Genomic DNA, 19,211 nt, shown 5'->3' on the forward strand with positions numbered 1-19,211 from the left:
AAGTATGGGAACCACTGCCCTGTAATGAGCTGAAGGTTTGATTGGCCCTGTATAACAATAATGATGATGATAATAATAATAATAATAATGAATGTAATGGTTAAAATAATAAAGAACCTTTCTTATGTATTGATTATCATATGTAGACCTGTAGCAAGATGGCTGCCGCATAGGCACGTCGCTCCAATCAGCAGCAGCCCTGAATCAGTGCGTGGTCTACGTATGATAATGTCTATATTAGATTTTTTTTATTAAGTGCACGGTATTGATAAAGCACTTTGATGTAATATACAAAGATCAATAGATAGGATAACATAAGCCATGGGCGATAAAACTAAAACGATATATATTGCGATAGAGGTGTAATCAATATCAATGTTCGATGATTTCTCTGAACTCCGTTAGGAAAAACCCGCAAACAAACCGCAAGGCATTCTGGGGGATGTAGGCAGAGGAACAGCTTGAGCCTCTCCAAAGTAGCTGTGTACATTAGTAGCTTCATGTTTCACCACCTGAAATGACGTCCTGAACAAACACCGCGGTCAGTACCCACTGCCCCTCCCCCTCCCACACACGGCTCAGCTCGTCACAGCCTCCCTGAAGCTGCACCGTTACGTCATAGACCACCACCAGACACCCGACAAAGTGAACCAGCCCAAGACCCTCCGCCGGCAGTAGGAATATGTTGTTAAATGTTATTTGAAAATGGAAACTCAAATGTTCTTGTTGAATACTTGTGTTTTATATTATCTGAGAACCGTAACATGTAATGATTTATTTTGGGCTTATAAAGTCTTGTTACATATTTTTAAATTGTTACATAAGTTTGAAGATTTTATTTCAGTCTAACAAAAATCTGAAACTGAAAAAGTGTAAAGCAAAGACAGACACGTTGATGTTTGTTCAGTGTATTTCAGCAGCTTCTCTCACACACACACACACACACACAAACATCCCAATTCAACCGAGTGCAATGGTTCCCATCAATGGACGTTAAACAGGGCGGGAAAAGTCACGGTAGTGATGGTTTTAATCTGTTACCATGAAGTGAACCAATGTCACACCACTTTAAACCAGTCTGTGTTTTTACTAGTCAGACCAAACTGGATTCATCACTACTTCTAGTGGGTCTGAACTGGTTTTTGGGTTAAATTCTGTGCGTTCTGTCTCAGTTTTAGTAAAAACACCAGGTTTCTATGTATTTACACTGGTTTTAATCTTAATCTGTTTTTTTTGGCTTTTAACGATTGATTTCTTTGGACCAAACGTCCACAAGGATTTAAAACTGGTTTAGAACTGGTTTCTGGGATTCATTTTGCATGTTTGGTTTCCAGTGTTTTCACATTAAGTTTATAATGGTTTCCATGCACTGGGACTGATTTGCAGGTTTTCTTTCACCTTTTCAAACTGTTTTAAGGGTTTAACTAGTTTTGTCCTGTTTAAACTGGTTTGTAAAAAGTTGTCATTTGGACTGGGTTTAAAAAAGCTTTTGTAAACCGGTTTACAATGTTTGCTTCTGTATTGAAAGCGAACTCAAACTGGTTTCTCTTTCCAGTAGACAGTTTTTTCGGTTTCTTACCAGCTTTTGCATTGTTTTTAATGCACATTCTGATGTTTCCTTTAAACAATTTGAACTGGTTTCAATCCACATTCAGCGTTTATTATTGGGATTATAATGGTTTGATTTTAAACCCATTTTAAACTGGTTTACATTAGTTGGATCCAGTTTAGATGGGATGTTTAACTGGTTTTTGGTCTAAATGTGAATTCCAACCAATTTAATCCAGTTTTGTTAGTAATTTTATTTTATTGTTTCAGAGATTTAAACTGGTTTATGACGACTTAAAGGTTTTCAGTGGTTTTAAACCGGTTTAATGAGAAGTTATTAATGTGTTTAGGACCAACTATGTTGGAGCTGTTAAGAAGAGGTTGATACTGGTTTTTTAACTGGTTTCCAGGTTAACTTTTGGATTTGTTTCAGGATTTGAACTGGTTTTAGTAAAAGAAACCAGGTTTCTACTTATTTACAGTATACTGGTTTTATTCTGGTTTGTATGAAGTCAACACTTGGTTTACAATAGTAAACCTATTCATTTGGATTGATATAGGAGATATGAACTCTTCTGAATTCAAACTGGTTTTTGTTTCCGTTCCATTAACCTTCCATTAAGTTTGTTTTCTGTTGGATTTATTTAAATTTGGGTAAAGCTTTGCTTTATTTAAGCTGATTTCTGTAAACATCTTCAAATTTCCCTGAGGGTGTTTGTTTCTGACTGGGTTTATGAAGGTTTTCCTGTTGGAATCAAACATGCCTGGTTTGATTTTTGGGTATAAAATCAACAGCTGATTTAATCCCACTGTGTTTCCTTAATAAGTTTCTACGTGTGCGGGTTTATTCCATGTTTCCACCCCATGCTGTTTGTAGACTTCACGTTAAATGTAAAACGACCTGAAACGAAGCAGGAAAAGCTACAGAAACAGTGGATTCCTTCACTTGAAGCCAAGTGGAAAGTGCCTGAAAAGGGAGGATGACGAAGCAATTTTGGTTGAACAGATGCAGACGAGGGACCACGTTATGTACAGTAGAAACAGACAGAGCTCCGCCCCCTCCATCCAGAGCCACACATGGAGTTATTTACATGGTTTTAGTAGCAGTAGTAGTAGTAGTGTTCCTCTTCTTCTTCATTATTAATTATTCTACCCCGGACAGTCTCACGTCCTCCTCGGCCCGTCCCGTCCCGGCTCTTTAGTTCATGAGGAAGAGGAAGATGATGAAGGGCAAGAAGTGGCCGCGCTCAGCAATTGCATCATGTCTCTGGGAGCTGGTTAATGTCGGTCAGGTTGGTGTCGTTGAGAATGACTCGAATTCGCTCCAAAGACTCGGCCTGTCGTATCCGCTCCAGCTGGACCTGAGGACGCACACACCCACACACACGCACACAATAAAGAGCTATGTCTGTCATGGTTCTCATGCTCCAGTTCAGGCGCTTCATTCTCACCTGAAGAGTCTGAGAAAGCTTGACAAAGTCTTTCTGAACCTGTTCGCTAACATCCAGCTCCGTCTGCAGCCGCTGAGCTTTGTCCCGCTCCTCCCGGACCTGGACCTCCATCGCACTCTGAGACACAAACCAGGTTAGCTTAGCACATAGCCACCAGTCCCACGTTTGGGTTAGCTTAGCACATAGCTACCAGTCCCACATGTTTGGGTTAGCTTAGCACATAGCCACCAGTCCCACGTTTGGGTTAGCTTAGCACATAGCTACCAGTCCCACATGTTTGGGTAGTGTCCAGTCTCCCTGCACAATTTAAACAACCCCCCACCACCACCACCACCACCACCACCAGGCACGCACACCCACCCTGGCTACGCTGTGCTCTTTCAGCTGCTGCTCCAGGCTGATCTTCAGACTTTGCAGGTTCTCCAGTGTCTCCATCTTTTCTGTCAGGCTACTCTGCAGCTACACAAACACAAAGTAACACATTAGACACAGTAACACACCTTAGACACACAAACATTTTTGGCAACCCCTGATACTTTTTTTCTCTCCAGTTACTTTTTTATACATGTGTTACAAATACAGAGTATCCAGTATTAGTACACAATAAGTGACAATATCTGCCAGCTCAGATATTTTTTATACTGCATTTTATTTTAACTTCATTTAAATTTGAGAAATTGAAAGTACATAATACAGTTATTTGAGATTGGGTGGTGTTTTATTTTGAAAAATAATAATTATTTAAGCTCTGAGCCTATTTTTGTGATATGTTGTTTGTTAAATTGTGCAAATTAGATAAATAAAAAATAAACACAATTGTAAACAGTATCTTTTTCATTTAAATTTTACTAGACATTTCAGGCGACCCCACATGGGGTCACGATCCAAAGGTTGAAAACCCTGCCTTAGACATGCAAACACAAAGTAACACAGTTTCCATCTGTCAGGACTGTCGTGTTGTTGGAGCGTTAGAGCCACAGTGAAGCCACATCCCTCAGTGAGAACCTCCAGCTGTTGTGTACCAGTAGTGTGTAGTACTTGCACTAATACACAGTGTAACAGTGAAAACACACAAACCTGCTCTTTGTGCTGCTTAGTCGTCTCTAGCTCTGCCTTCAGACCTGATAAAGACGCTGTGGAGGAGCAAACAAGGTCATTAGGATGGGATTAATCACCACAGCTCTTTATTAGACAACCACAAGCTGCTGCTGTTCCTACTGTGTCCACTAGGAGTCTCATTGTCCTAGTCAGAGTAACACACCACAGATGGAGCTACGCTATTTATTAACTGATCATTTATTTCTATGTTTACACATTTGTTTGCAGAGTAAAAACTTTTTCATTATTCTTATTTTTTTAACAATAGATAAATGTGCAATAACTACATTTGGAATCCGGCAATTTAACGACGCTTTTGCTAGTGGATGTACATTAGCTTTATAGTGCTAAAGCGCTAGCATTAGCTGTAGTACGTCTGCTTAGAGACAAAACTTATTCTGCTGATACATTTACTGACGATGCTGATTGTGTCCTGCATATTTAAATATATCAGGGGTTCTCAACCTCAGGGTAAGGGAGAGTCCAGCCTCCTTCAATAAACTATTTGAGCCCATTTTTGTTTATTTTTACTCTTTTTCTGCAACTACACCAAACTCACCATATTTTAACATATTTTCATCACCTTTTCTTAACATGTTTTTGCTCCGTTTTCATACATTTTTGCTACATTTCTCCCATTTCTGACACTTCTACATCATGTATTCATTTTCTGCACATTTTTTCCACTTTCCAGACATGTTCAGCACTTATAAACCATTTCCACCACTTTTCCACCTAATGTCATATACTGTATGTTGACCCATTATTGTCACTTTTTAATTATACATATAAACAAAAACATTAACATCAATGATGTTTAATGAAGAACAGTGAAACATCCCCCTCCCCACCCCATAGCTCCAGCTGAGCTATTCTCTCACTGCCATTATTGTCACTTTTAACCTTTTTACCATAATTCATACTTCTTTTTGCAATTTAACCACATTCACCATTTGTTATGCCCATTATGTCCAATATTGACAATTTTAACCCTTTTTCTGTCTGTTTTTGGTGATTGAATGATTTAAAAATTAAACATTCTCCTGATTCAGCTCAGCATTGACTTTCCCACAGTGAAACTTATGTATGGTTAATCTCCTGCTGAGATTCACACTCCTCTCACGTGCACACTCCTCTCACCCATCTCCTCCTGGTCACGTGCACGCTCCTCTTATCTATCTCCTCCTAGTCACGTGCACGCTCCTATCACCTATCTCCTGGTCACATGCACGCTCCTCTCACCTATCTCCTCCTAGTCACGTGCACGCTCCTCTCACCTATCTCCTCTTGGTCACGTGCACGCTCCTCTCACCTATCTCCTGGTCACGTGCACACTCCTCTCACCTATCTCCTCCTGGTCACGTGCACGCTCCTCTCACCTATCTCCTCCTGGTCACATGCACGCTCCTCTCACCTATCTCCTCCTAGTCACGTGCACGCTCCTCTCACCTATCTCCTGGTCACGTGCACGCTCCTCTCACCTATCTCCTCCTAGTCACGTGCACGCTCCTCTCACCTATCTCCTCTTGGTCACGTGCACGCTCCTCTCACCTATCTCCTCCTGGTCACATGCACGCTCCTCTCACCTATCTCCTCCTGGTCACATGCACGCTCCTCTCACCTATCTCCTGGTCACGTGCACACTCCTCTCACCTATCTCCTCCTAGTCACGTGCACGCTCCTCTCACCTATCTCCTCTTGGTCACGTGCACGCTCCTCTCACCTATCTCCTGGTCACGTGCACACTCCTCTCACCTATCTCCTCCTGGTCACATGCACGCTCCTCTCACCTATCTCCTGGTCACACGCACGCTCCTCTCACCTATCTCCTGGTCACGTGCACACTCCTCTCACCTATCTCCTCCTAGTCACGTGCACGCTCCTCTCACCTATCTCCTCCTGGTCACGTGCACGCTCCTCTCACCTATCTCCTGGTCACATGCACACTCCTCTCACCTATCTCCTCCTGGTCACGTGCACACTCCTCTCACCTATCTCCTGGTCACGATATTAAAATGAGTAACAACGATATTATACCAGACAAAATATCACGATTCAGCGATACTGAAGCCTTTTTTTATTATTATTATTAATATTTTTATGAACAACAATGTATTTGTAGAAGTTAGAAATACTTATTAATTACTAATAGTGTTGTTTGGTACATGATAAGAGTACATGAACAAAAGCATGTAAGCAATAAAAAAACTAATAAATGAAGTTAGAATTTATATGGTTGAAATTAAAAAATAATCATTCAGTTTCCTTTGCACATTAATTTATGTTTAACTGATATAAATCATCAACTTAGGATAACAAATCCACTGTCTTTTTAGAAAAAATCTATCTGATAATAATGTTTTTTCTCCAACATAATAAACCATAGAAGATAAAATACAATAAACAGGAACTGATTCCCTGAGAAAACTAAATTTTTATGCATTTTCTGATGACGTCAATGGTGTTTTATGAGATTGGATGTGATCCTCCTTTGTATGAATATCATTTGTAAATATTGTTTGTACATTGTAATTATCTGTAAATAAAATAAAAAATAAAAAAACAATGCTTTGAGTTCATGCAAAAAACAAAAAGTGTTCTTCCTTTGGCTCCTATAGCTGGTGACAGCGCCTGCACAGTAGATCCTCTATTGCTTTACAGTCTCTGCCTCGTTTAAAGACAAAATAGTTCCAAATGGGACTTTTGGAAACAATTATTCAGCAGCTGTGGAGTTCGGTTGCCATGTTGGTTTGTTTTTAAGTGAGTAACGTGCAGTGAGAAACCAGGAGGAGAGTAGAGGCAGCCGCTATGTAGCAGAAACTGGTACCAGTAGTAAAGTAATCCACGGTAGTACCGTCGTGTAGAATTTCTAGTATAGTAGGAACCGTTACAATTTGGCACCATGGAGTGACCTCCTGATCACATGCACGTTCCTCTCACCTATCTCCTCCTTGCAGGCCTCTATCTCCAGCTGCAGCGTATCTTCCAGGTTCTCCTTCAGACACTGCTCAGCCTGGATCTGCTCCTTCAGGAACAGGATCTCCGCTTTGAGCTTCTCCTCCACGTGCTCGGCCGACGTGCGCAGCGCCACCAAGTCCTCTCGGTACTGCACCACCAGGCCCTGAAGCTCCTGAGTGCACAGGTCCAAAGACTTCAGATACAGATAAATTCATTCTTTTTAAATGGAGTTCTGCAGCGCGTACGTGCACGTGGTCAGGCATGGTGAAGTCCTCCTGCTGCTGCAGCTCCTGGTGCAGTCGGTGTTTCCCCTGCAGACTCTCGTTGTCTCTCTGCAGTCGACTCAGCTCGTCTGCGACCTGCTCCCTGGAGCGCAGCAGCACCGCCTGCAACCACATCAACTCATCACTGCCTTTTATCAATATTACATCCATTATATCATTTACTATCATTTATCTTAATGTCTCTCAATTTGAATTCAATCACAATATTCAAATACAATCTATTTAGTTCATTTAATAAAATTGTGTTTAAATAACATTCTATTTAAATAATAAAATAAAATAAACTTAAATCAAATCAAATTAAATTAAGTTAAATCTAATCTAATTAAATCAATTCAAATAATATTAAATCAAATCCAATCCAATCAAAATAAATTAAATTAAATTAATACATAAATACATGATTAGGTTATTATATGCATTTGGGAGGTTTTAAAAAAATATTTTAAGCTTTCCTCCATTTACTTTACTTTTTTTTTAATTACCAGTTAAAAATGTGTTTTTTGTAAACTCTTTTAAGACAATTTATTAATAAAATACCTCAGACATTAACCACCCTGGGGTATTTAATCTGTTTATTAATTTCGTTTGAAATTCTGTCACTTTCTTCCCACTTACAAAAGTTTTTTTTATCGTGCAATATTATTCAAGATTTAATGCAAAACCTTCACTTATCATATATTTATTTATATTTATGATATTATTTAATGATTATTCCTGTTAAATATTGGACTCATTCATAGGATTATTTCGTTTTCATTTTATCTTTTGTTGCTGTAACGAGTGAAATTCTCTGTTGTGTGTGTGATTAATTATCATCTAATGAAATATCTTAATATTTATAAATATAAATAAATTCATATTAATAATATCAAGAGATTTTTCTTTATATTCTAAATAACTTTTTAATAATTTGTATGTTTTTGCTTTGCTACAAAGTAAAATAAAGTCTAATTGTTTCATTATAATTATTAATGATTTTTATATATATATTGAACTCTCACCATCTGCTGCTGTGTGTGTATTTTAGCTTCACTGAATGATTGTTGCAGTGAAACCAGCAGCGTCTCCGACTCCTGAACTCTCTGCATGAGCGACGACACCTACGACACAAAAACACACATACGTAAACATCTCACACGCACGCACGCACGCATTTTACATAAGATATTATAATAAATTCACTAAAATGTAAATGTAAAGATGCTAAAACGCATACAATCATCACAACGCTATATGAACTAAAGTTTGTAAAATTGTAATTGAACTTGAGTAAATGAGAATGTAATTGTAATTGACTTTCAGGGGAAAAATAGTAAGTGATTTATTTTTAATTGGGAAAAAACTGCCAGTTATCATAATCACAATTGAATTGTAATTGAACATGGATTGAACTTTATTGTAATTGAAAAAATAAAAATTGAGCCCAACCCTGCTCACAACACTTTAAACCAGGGTTGGGGTCAATTATAATTGTAAATGCGTAATTGACAATTAATTACAATTATGGCGTAATTAGAATTGTAAATTTAAAAATCTGCTGCTGTTGTGATTAAGTAATTGAGTTTAAACAATTGACTTTGTAATTGTAATTGCCATGAAAATTCAATAGAAATTGTCAATTAGAATTTAACACAACCATGTTACAGTTCTATGTACAGTTCTACACATATGTAGTTAATCATTATTCAAATATATTTCATATCAAGCTTTCACATATTTTACCATTTAACAACATAAATAAATCTAGGGCTATACTGAGACGTCCACACCAAAAATATCAAAACATATTTTCATTGATTATGAAGGTAACCAATATATAGGAAATTAATTAGATGATAGATATTTGTTTTTAGTGTATTTTACAGCTGATTTAGGACCCGTTAGCATTAGAGATGCTAACAGAAAGCTAACACAAGAGGAAGGTGAACTTTAATGAGGTTATTTACAGTATTTCAGGCTCAGTAATAGTGATGAATGTTGGGTAAGTGTTGGACCTTAGCTGCAGTTTCCTCATTGCTCTCTTTGACTGAATCCTCCAGGCTTTGTTTCTCACTCATGGTTCCCTCCAGATGATCGTTGGCCTGACGCAGCATTAGCTGCAGCTTCTTCACCTGCACACGCACACACACACACACACACACACACACACGTTCCTCCTCCGTTCCTTCCCTCATGTCTCATGTTTCATGGTGAGAACCACTCCAACCTGCTCCCTGGTCTCAGCTTCCTGTCCCTGAATGACCTGCAGCTGCTTCTCGTAGTTGGAGCACATGTCGCACCGTCGGCCCAGCTTCCTGCCGGCGTTTTTCACCTGAGGGGCGGAAACAACGGGTCACATGACAACAGCTGAGACAGGGTTGAGTCGAGTAATTAATAATAATTTACATTTCTGACTTTGTATTTGTAATTGTCATGGAAATTACATGAAAAATGTCAGTGCCAAGGCATAAAAATAAAAAAATGCAGGACTTCTATTATATACATTTTGACAAATAAGATTAAAAAAAAAAATTCTGAATCTTCCCGAGATTTATGGAATCGCTTTTATAGTTTCAACCCATTTCAATTTTATTGCTAATGTTAAGCTTTTGCTAGGTTCTTGCCATTGCTAAGCCAAAGCTAGGATAGTATAAAAGCTAGGCTAATGCTAGGTTCATTCTATTGCTAGGATAACGCCATTGTTAGACAAATGTTAATGCTAGCTAATGCTATTGCTAGCTAATGTGAGTTAATGCTAGATAATGCTAATGCTAGCTAATGGTAATGCTAGCTAATGGTGATGCTAGGCTAATGCTAAGTTATTGCTATTGCTAGGCCAAAGCTAGGTTAGTGTTAATGCTAGGCTAATGCTAAGTTATTGCTATTGCTTGGCCAAAGCTAGGTTAGTGTTAATGCTAGGCTAATGCAAATCCTAGGTTAATGCTAATGCTAAGACATTACTATTGCAAGGCTAATGGTAGGTCAATGCTAGCTAATGCTAGTTCATGCTGGCTAATGCTAGCTAATTCTAATGCTAGGGTAATGCTAATGCAATGCTAAGGTAATGCAGTGCGATGCGGGGCAGCAGCTGCATCATCACTTGCATTTTCTTGCCTGTCAACGTAATCATAAATGAGATGTAATTGAACATGGATAATTGAAGACGTAATTGCAAATCAAAAATGTAATTGACCCCAATCCTGAACTGAGGTCAAACAAAGCCAGTATTAATAGCACGTGGTTGTCGTCATGGTGACCCACCTCCTGCTGCAGGAGGTTCCACTCGCTGTCACTGACCAGTCGGTATCCGGCTGGGGGCAGGAAGGCGGTGTCTGCGGTGTGTGAGATGCTGGAGAGCAGCGAGGCCGTCTCCTCCTGCTCGGGGGTCATGGCTTTGATGGCCTTCTCCTGGTCTTTGGTCAACAGGAAGTGGCTGCTAAGCCTGATGGAGCCCACGGACGCCGGGTCGGCCACGCCTCCGTCTGCCGCGCCGCAGTCGGCCCCCACCAGGGGCCCAAACTCAGACTCGTCCAAGTGTCCGGCCGACTTGGCCTTGTGGTTGGGAGCCAGGCCGTGGGCGGACAGGGAGGAGCCCAGGCTGTCGGTGGACTGCACACGACGCAGGGTGTCCACATACAGGTCACTGGCCCCGTCCTCTGAGTACAGGGACAGCAGAGAACCGTGAGCGCTGTGGTTCGTATGAGGCTGTAGAGAGATAGAGAGAGTGAGGAACATCCATCCATCTAACCATCCATCCATCCGCTCATCCCTCCATTCATATGTTCATCCATCCATACAACCATCCATCCGTCCATCTATTCACATGTCCATCCATCCATTCATCCGTACATCCGTTCGTCCATCCAACCATCCGTTCGTCCATAAATCCATCCATCCATCTGTCAGCCTTACACAGCATGAAAGTAGGCAGGGCTTGTTTTAAAGCACTAATAGAGTTATAAATGTGTTTCAATGATAAAAGTGTAGAGCTGTAGTGGAACATTTGGTCAGTTGGTGAAGACTGAGCTCAACACTGTGACCTAAATTTGTGACATCACTTCCTCCCACCTCCTCCACACTGAGGCCCAGGAAGGAGTCGTCCAGAGGCTCTGTGTTGTCTGCCCCGTCCTCCTGCACGTCCTTCACTGAACTCAGACGCTCCATCTCTTCCTCCTCCTGCAGACGTATCAGCACACACTATGATGTGATCTCTATGATAGATACACATGTAAATAAGCAGCTCTGTGGTTGGTCGATGTTACCTGGTCCTTCTTCTTCATCTCCTCCACCTGTCGTAGCTGCTCTGACGACAGCACGCTCTCGATCCTCTGCATGTCCCTCATCAGGAGACGCTGGGACTCCAGGAACTGGTCGTTGGCTCGTTGCCACGTGTGTTTCAGCTGGTTGTGCTGCTGTCGCTCCAGCTCCAGTTTGTAGCAAACTACAAAAAAATAAAGACTGAAATAAACAATAAACACATCTAATCCTCCAGAGACAGAGTCAGGCCTCAACTTAAGGCTGTACAAAATACACATAATAGAGAAAAAAAGATTATTTAAAAATGTTTTCCCAATTATGCATACTTTTTATTTGCTAAATAAAACAAACTTCCACAATTTAATATATCTACAAAGAATAAAGCTTGGCACACACGAGAAAAAAGGATTTTTCATACTAACTTTGAGTTGTTTAATGCAAGCGCATGCATGCCCCGCCCCTCTCAAAACTAAAGCTAGCCTAGCCTGCAAGCTAACATGGGGAAAGTTGTTGCTAGCGGTCCTGAAACATGGCTGGAGGAACGCAGTGAAAACGCTTGGTAAACAAACAACGTCAAACTCTTTTGGTTTGATGACCAACACCAGGTTGGGGTTAATTATAATTGTAATCATGTAATTGATAGTTAATTACAATAAAGGCCTAATTATGATAATAATAATTGTAATTTTAAAAATCTGTTGCTGTTGGAATCATGATTAAATTCTAATTGAGGTCAGATAATTGACTTTGTAATTGTAATTTCCATGAAAATTCTATCAAAAAAATATCTATTATAATTTAAGGCAAAACTGGGGAACCATGTTATAGTTTTATGTATATGTAGTTAATAATTTAATAAAATATGTTTCATATCAAGCTTTCCCCACATTTTACCATTTAAGTAAATATTAAAACCTATATTTTCATTGATTAAGAAGTCTAACAAGGTAATCAATAGAGAGGAAATACATTTTATTATTTAGGAACCATTAGCATTAGAGATGCTAACAGAAAGCTAACACAAGAGGAAGGTTAACTTTTATTAGGTTATTTATTTCAGGCTCAGTAATTGTGAACGTAATTGTAATTGACTTTCTGAGGATAAACAATAATTGTAATTTAATTGTAAAAATTTCTGGTAACTGTAATCGTAATTGAATTGTAATTGAACATGGGACATTGTTTTGCACAAAAAATAAATAACTTTATGGTTGACAATCATTTAAATAATCAGGATTTCAATTATGACTAAAACAACTGTGATTATTTTTTCCATTCAGTTAACAAGAAGAGAAACGATGGTTCTCATGTGCTAAGACTGTTATACTTTAATAACTGGTATTAATGAAGTCACTAAAATTAATCACATTAAAAAGCTTCCATAAGGAGGTGATTAAACTACCGTCATGAAGCTCTTTCCTCATCTTCTCTGCGTCCTCCTGCAGGACGGACTTCTGCGTGTTCAACACGGCGACGTACATCTCCAGGTCCGTCCGACACGACTTCTCCGCCTCCAGGACGTGATTGAGCTCCTTCACCTGTGAGAACAAACCAATCATCACCACGCCAGAGCAGCTAAACACCAACACAATAGTTGAGGCTGAACGTTTCCACTCACCTTGGAGGCCTCCAGCTCTTTCACACGCTCCTCGGCTGAGCTGAGTTTGGCCTTCAGGCCACAGATCTCCTGCTCCATGGGCATCACCACCGAGCGCAGCTTCTCTGCGTCCTCCTGGGCCTAAAGAAATGAAAAAACATGTCAGAATAAAGAAAAATTTATAATATAAGATAATAAAGAAATCAAAATAAATAAAGATGAATAAGTAAAATAAATAAATAAAAAATAAAGAATACAATGAGATAATAAGGAAAACAAGATAAAGTAAGATTAAATAATGTGAATCAATGGGTGTTCAATGATTCGATTCAAAATCGATTCTCATTTTAACCGACTCTCGATTAAAAAAATGTATACAATGCATAGTGTGTTAAGGCAAAGTATGGCATCAAAACAATAGTTTGCATAAGATCATTTTAAATAAACTGATTCCAATGATGTCATCACACAAAGGCAAACTTAAGACAAAAGGCAACATTTATTCATGCTAAACAAATAAAACTTACTTACGGTACAAGAAATAACTTGCATAAATAAAATTGCTTAGACAATAGCTGCTTTTTTCTCCCAGAAATTACAAAAATAAACTCTACACAAATAACACAAATTGGTGTTTTGTGTGATTTTTTAAAATACAAACTTTTTTTTAGTAAGTCTCAATTCTACAAGAATATGTTAAGGCATGAAAAAAATAAAGCTTCTGTTAATAAATAAAATAACCTAAATAAGATATTTTTCTCTCTCACAAGATGCTTATTTCAAAATACACAACAATGAAACTGGTGTTTTCTTTCATATTTCAAAAATAAAATTGTTCAAATAACACTGCAAACTTTAAGAGTAAATCACATAACCAGGGTGTGTAGGATTACACAGTCCATAGTCCATGTGTTCTGGACTGAGATTGTTTGGAGAATACTCTTTCTGCTGTAACGCCAGTACCAAGGATACATAGCTAGTGTTTAGCTAATTATGCTAGTAGAGAGAAAGCTGAGTCATGGTTCCTCCACCAATGAAGGGGGTCTTCTGAGAGAGACGCTGGATCAGCCTCCAGGTCCTTATACAGCTCCTCCTCAGCTCTGGTGCACACACACTCCTCCTGTATATATTGTATATACTGTAGAACTGCTTTCGTCCTGTACTTTGTCTGTTTTTGTTTTGTGTTTCTATTTGTTTAGTTTGACTTACAATTAAAAATAATAATAATATACATATATTAATATATTTTTTCATGAAAAAACATAGATTTTTTAAGTTTATGAATCGATTCACAATCGATTGTGGATGATTAGGATCACGATTCTTATGTGAATCGATTTTTCCCTAGCAGGTTTAGCTCCACCTTTAACCATTCCCAGTGCCTACTTTCTTCATGTCGTTCTCCAGGTTCTCCTCCTCCCGTCCTTCAGAGAGTCGACGTCGCAGCTCTCCCAACTCTTTCTCCATGGCCTCTCGGTACTGGTTCCACTGGGTTCGCTCCTGCTCCAGGCGCTGGTGGAACTGGACCTCGTATTCACAAACGGTGTCTGTGGGAGGGGAGTATATTAATAGTATTAATAATAATAGTTGCCAGTGCTGTCAGTGACTTTAAAGCAGTCAGAGGACGTGCTGACCTTTCATAATGGCCTGCAGCGAGGCCACCTCCTCCTGCCACTGGCTGCGGACCTGATCGATGTCCTCCTGCTTGGTGTTCTCAGACACCGTGGCAACGGCTTTGATCGTCTCCATCTCAGCCCGGGTCTGGGCCAGCTGGGTCTGCACGGAGCTCAGCTCGCTATGGGCGTCGTCCAACGCTGACTTCTGACTCTTCAGCTCCTCTGGGTGGAGATGGAACACACACGCACACACACACACACACACAAACAAAATTTGGGCTTCTAGCTGATAAAACTTACGAAAACAGTTTTTCAAAATATTAGAATACTGTGTAGAAATCAGCATTTATTTCTCAGTTTTTGCAGAAAAAAAAGAGGAGAAGAAGGACTGTACTGTGCCAGTGGTGAAATAACCAGTCAGTCATGATTTGGGGTGAAATTTTCTGTTCTGTTCTTCGCCCGTCTTAAAAAATACTTGAATCTGTTTAAATTATGGGCCCTGAATCTATAATCTATGAAAGTTTTTTTAATGAAATTATGGAAATTAAACAACTTGTCCATGATATTCTATTTTTTGGAAAGGGTCTGTATATCTTGATGAATTGGACCTATTTATATTTTATTATTTTGGAGAAAAAAGTGTATATATAAAATATTAATTTGGCTTATTTTTCTACAATTTATTTTCAGAATATATTCAGAATCACTTTTATTTCCAGGTGTATAATAAAAGCCTTTCTCCTATTGGTCCTTCACCTGCTGTTGATCAAAGGATCCTTACCTTCTTTGATGAGGTAGAGCTCTTTGAATTTAGCTCGTTTCTGGTTGAACTCGGCCTCCAGCTGCTGCTTCAGCTTCAGGAACTCCTCCTTCTCCTGTTCCAGAGCCGCCACTCGCTGCTGGAGCGCCTCTGGACCACGAAACCAGCACAGCAGAGAGACGGAATTAATTAAATTCAAATCCAAACACTCAGTGCCAAGAGACGAGAAAAGTTGTCAATTACGTTTTATCACAGAGATTACTGGAATACACCCTGGCGGAGGTCCCTCATCAATATCTAAGATGTAGTGTCTAACTGGTGCCCTGAAGATGGCAGCAGTGCACTTTTTGATGATAGATTAGCCACTGATGCTCCCATTAGCTAAGGAGGAAGAAGCAGGAACGAGGGAGATTATGACGCTATGAAGTGATATAGTGAAGTATTCATCAGCTCATAGCTCCACATACTAACACAGAACGTGTGTGGACCTGAGTGGATTATTGATTATGTTGTGATCGTGAGATAAAACCATCAAGTAAACGGGCCAAACGGGTCATCTCTGTGTGTCGGGAGGAACAGGAAGTGACGTCTGTGTGAATCAGTTTTGCTACAGACGTCTCGCAAAATGTGCTGCAAAACTCAAGCAGCGCAGATTCTTACAAGAAAAGTAGTTTGTGTTTCTGTAGCGGTAGATTGGAGAAGTTGTAACCACAGAGTTGTGGTTGTAAACAATCATTTACGGAAGTAACTGAAAAAACGTGAATAAATGTTAGATTACAAGTTTGCAGCTGTAACTTTATGTGTAAATATGTCTAGACATTTTTTCCCATCATTCATGACATTACATTTATTTCACATGTGTGAATTTTTTATACACAAGCTCACGTCACATTCTACAAGCTCTCACATTTTGAAACATATCTACCTTCATAGAAAATACCTGCTACACATACTGCTCACTGCTGCATTAAAATGCATCACTATTAACTGCTTCAAACCACACCCACCATCGTACAACAGTTGGATTCAGAATGTTTGGGATATTTGTCAAACATTTTCCTTGAGGATTCAAAAAGGAATATTTGCAAAACGTTGGAACCCTGTGTGGCCTTTACTAAAACAATGAGACTTGGAATTTGTACTTGCAACTGGATGTGTTTGTGTAAAAAAACAAAACAATAAAACAAAAAATGAAGTCCTAAAAAAAAAAATCAGGCTTTCCATGCAAACTAATGTTAATCTATGGTTAGAATGAGTGGGAAAAGGAGAGATTTTAACTGTGACTCAGACAGAAGAATGTGGTCGATCCTCTCACACTGCAATAATCTGATCAATAATCTGATCAAATCAACTTGTTAAATTGTTTATCAACGAAGGCTTTTCAAATTAAAAGTACGTTGTATCATTTTCACAGATTTCAATGACATTTACAAGCGTTGGGAAAACTCCATGTTCCGTGATTTCTAGACAGCCCCAAAATAATGACATCATGGCCCATTCAGCTTCATTCACAGACTACGCGCTTTTGGTTGATTTATGCACGGTGGGCGTGTCAGGAACCTGGAGAGTACGCTTAGGAGAGAGGTGCGTAACTTCAGGCGTGAAAAAAGCACTTAAGTCCAGAGGGGAGAATAGACCCCATAGTGAACAGTCCAACATATTTAATTAGTTTATCAGATAACAACCAGTCCTAGATGTTTGGTTAGCTTAGCATGTAGCGACCAGTCCAAACAGGGTCAAAGGGTAAATGGGCGGGGATTTGTTTTTGGTTTAAACCAACTTTTAGAGGCAGTAACATCTAAATGCTCCTGTATCAGAGAATGAGTTATCAGATCAATATGATTGTGCATTCCTACTATACTTTATAAATCTTCGGTTTAAAACCATGTGAGGATGATTTAGCAGCAGACAATAGAAGGTAAACATGGTAACAGTCCATGAAGCACTTAGAACTCAGCCTTATATTACAAAGTGCTCCCTCACTCACTACAATGACACACAGAGTACACAATCTACACACAATCAACAGCCTTTAGCAAACAGAGACAACACCTTTATGTCAACTTGCTTTTAAAGAGAATTTGGGATGTGTCTTCTGCTCCAGCTGAGGCTCATCAATAAGGAAACATAATATCATCAGCAGAGTACCAGGATGTAGCCATTAGCATGTGATCGTTGTGGCACGTAGCATCAGGAACATAAAGCTTTTATAATTAACAATGGCTAATATTCCTCTTATCTTGGTAATTAATTGATAAGATGCAGCACAGCCTGTGACGTAGTTCACACGGCGCTCCCTTTGACACACACTGTGTGATATTACATCCAGGGGTGTTTTAAATCAACTGGTGCCTCATGTTAACTGGTGACGGGGTTTGAGCGTTAGCCTGCTCTGAAATCACCCAATAATAAAAAAACATACCAACAGAGAACAATTATTCCTCCTTAGAGAAAGAAAGAAATAATGAATAAAGGTGTTTTTAAAAAAAAAGGGTAAAAAAGTTTGACCTTAAAAAAAAATTAATAAAAAGAAATTGGACAACTCTACAAATCTCATGAAAAAAACTATTTTAAGTCATATTTTTACAACAGTAATAAAACTCTTAATAAAGTGCAAAAAAAAATATTCTCATTAGTTGTTCATATATTATAGGCTGTTGCTATTGGTCCAGACCTCAGACAAACCTGACTGAAGTTCCGGCACTTCTTGTGCGCATGCTCCGCGCAGTAAGCCGAATGCCGGTAGTTCCGTCACTGCTGGACCTGTGTCCTTCTAGCTATAGTTCTGTCAGTTTTATTTGAGCCCTAACCGTAAACCAGGAAATACCCTCAAGTGTTACTTTTTTTTTAATGTGTTTCTAAAGGTGGAATTTACCGTGTTAAATATGTTAAAATGAGAAAAAAATATGTCAGAAGTGGGATTCAAACCCACATCAGCAGAAATCTTAAGTCTAGCGCCTTAATAAGGACACACACACCGCTCACTAAGATCTCAAAAAATATGTGTGTGTGAGTGTTGTTAAAGGGAAGTTGTGACCAATGATTTCTACAGTAACAGACACTTTGTTGCCTTTAGTTTTAATTTCTACATTCATGTTTTCAAGCCCTTGGCTTGGATGTGTTGGAGGGGCTGCAGACCCCATGTTGAAAACCCTGCAGTAGTATAAACACACAGGGTAGAGCTCACTCCATGATAAGCCTCATATGACCCGAGTCAGAGGCTAACACAGGCCGAGCCGTGCCTCTCAATCAACCCGACCAAGCACCAAGGTAACCGGCCACAGGCCCGGTCATCCCCCGGTGTCCCCCCGGGCCTGTGGTGGGCACCAGAGCTGGGGTTCAGGGTTCTATTCCCCGCTATGACACGTCGCCCTGACGGTGCTAGCTGAGCCGGCTAATGTTGTGAAGGGTTCCGAGGCCGCTGACGGAGCTGTTAGCGGTGACGGAAACGTTAGAAGCCGTAAAATGAGAGGCTTTTACCGTCACGGCTGGACAGCGGAGGACTCCCCGAAGCCATGGCGTCCTGGGGAGGGGGGGCTTCAGGCGGGTCACACACGGAGGTTTTGGAGCTCGGAGACTCCGCGAAATCAGGCTATCATCAAGCTAACCACAGTAGAGCTACCCAGGCTGAAAATTACCAGAGCCGCTGTCTTTCAAAAT

The 19,211-nt window shown here is 39.7% G+C and overlaps 1 protein-coding gene across 1 annotated transcript; it reads right to left on the reverse strand.

Moving 5' to 3' along the window:
* Positions 1 to 892: 892 nt before the first annotated feature.
* On the reverse strand, positions 893 to 19,190 carry rabep1 (rabaptin, RAB GTPase binding effector protein 1). Its single transcript, XM_028467420.1, has 18 exons — positions 19,032 to 19,190; positions 15,573 to 15,701; positions 14,810 to 15,013; positions 14,562 to 14,722; positions 13,197 to 13,316; positions 12,981 to 13,116; positions 11,584 to 11,762; positions 11,390 to 11,497; positions 10,583 to 11,026; positions 9,549 to 9,653; positions 9,337 to 9,453; positions 8,344 to 8,442; positions 7,301 to 7,441; positions 7,038 to 7,227; positions 4,077 to 4,132; positions 3,360 to 3,458; positions 3,000 to 3,116; positions 893 to 2,909 (listed from the first exon to the last, which is right to left on the reverse strand). The coding sequence occupies exons 1-18, from the start codon at positions 19,066 to 19,068 to the stop codon at positions 2,808 to 2,810; spliced, it is 2,544 nt and encodes an 847-aa protein (XP_028323221.1). The 5' UTR covers positions 19,069 to 19,190; the 3' UTR covers positions 893 to 2,807.
* Between the last annotated feature and the right edge of the window lie 21 nt (positions 19,191 to 19,211).

The sequence above is a fragment of the Gouania willdenowi genome, chromosome 14 (assembly GCF_900634775.1).
Source record: "Gouania willdenowi chromosome 14, fGouWil2.1, whole genome shotgun sequence".
Classification (NCBI taxonomy): Eukaryota; Metazoa; Chordata; class Actinopteri; order Blenniiformes; family Gobiesocidae; genus Gouania; species Gouania willdenowi.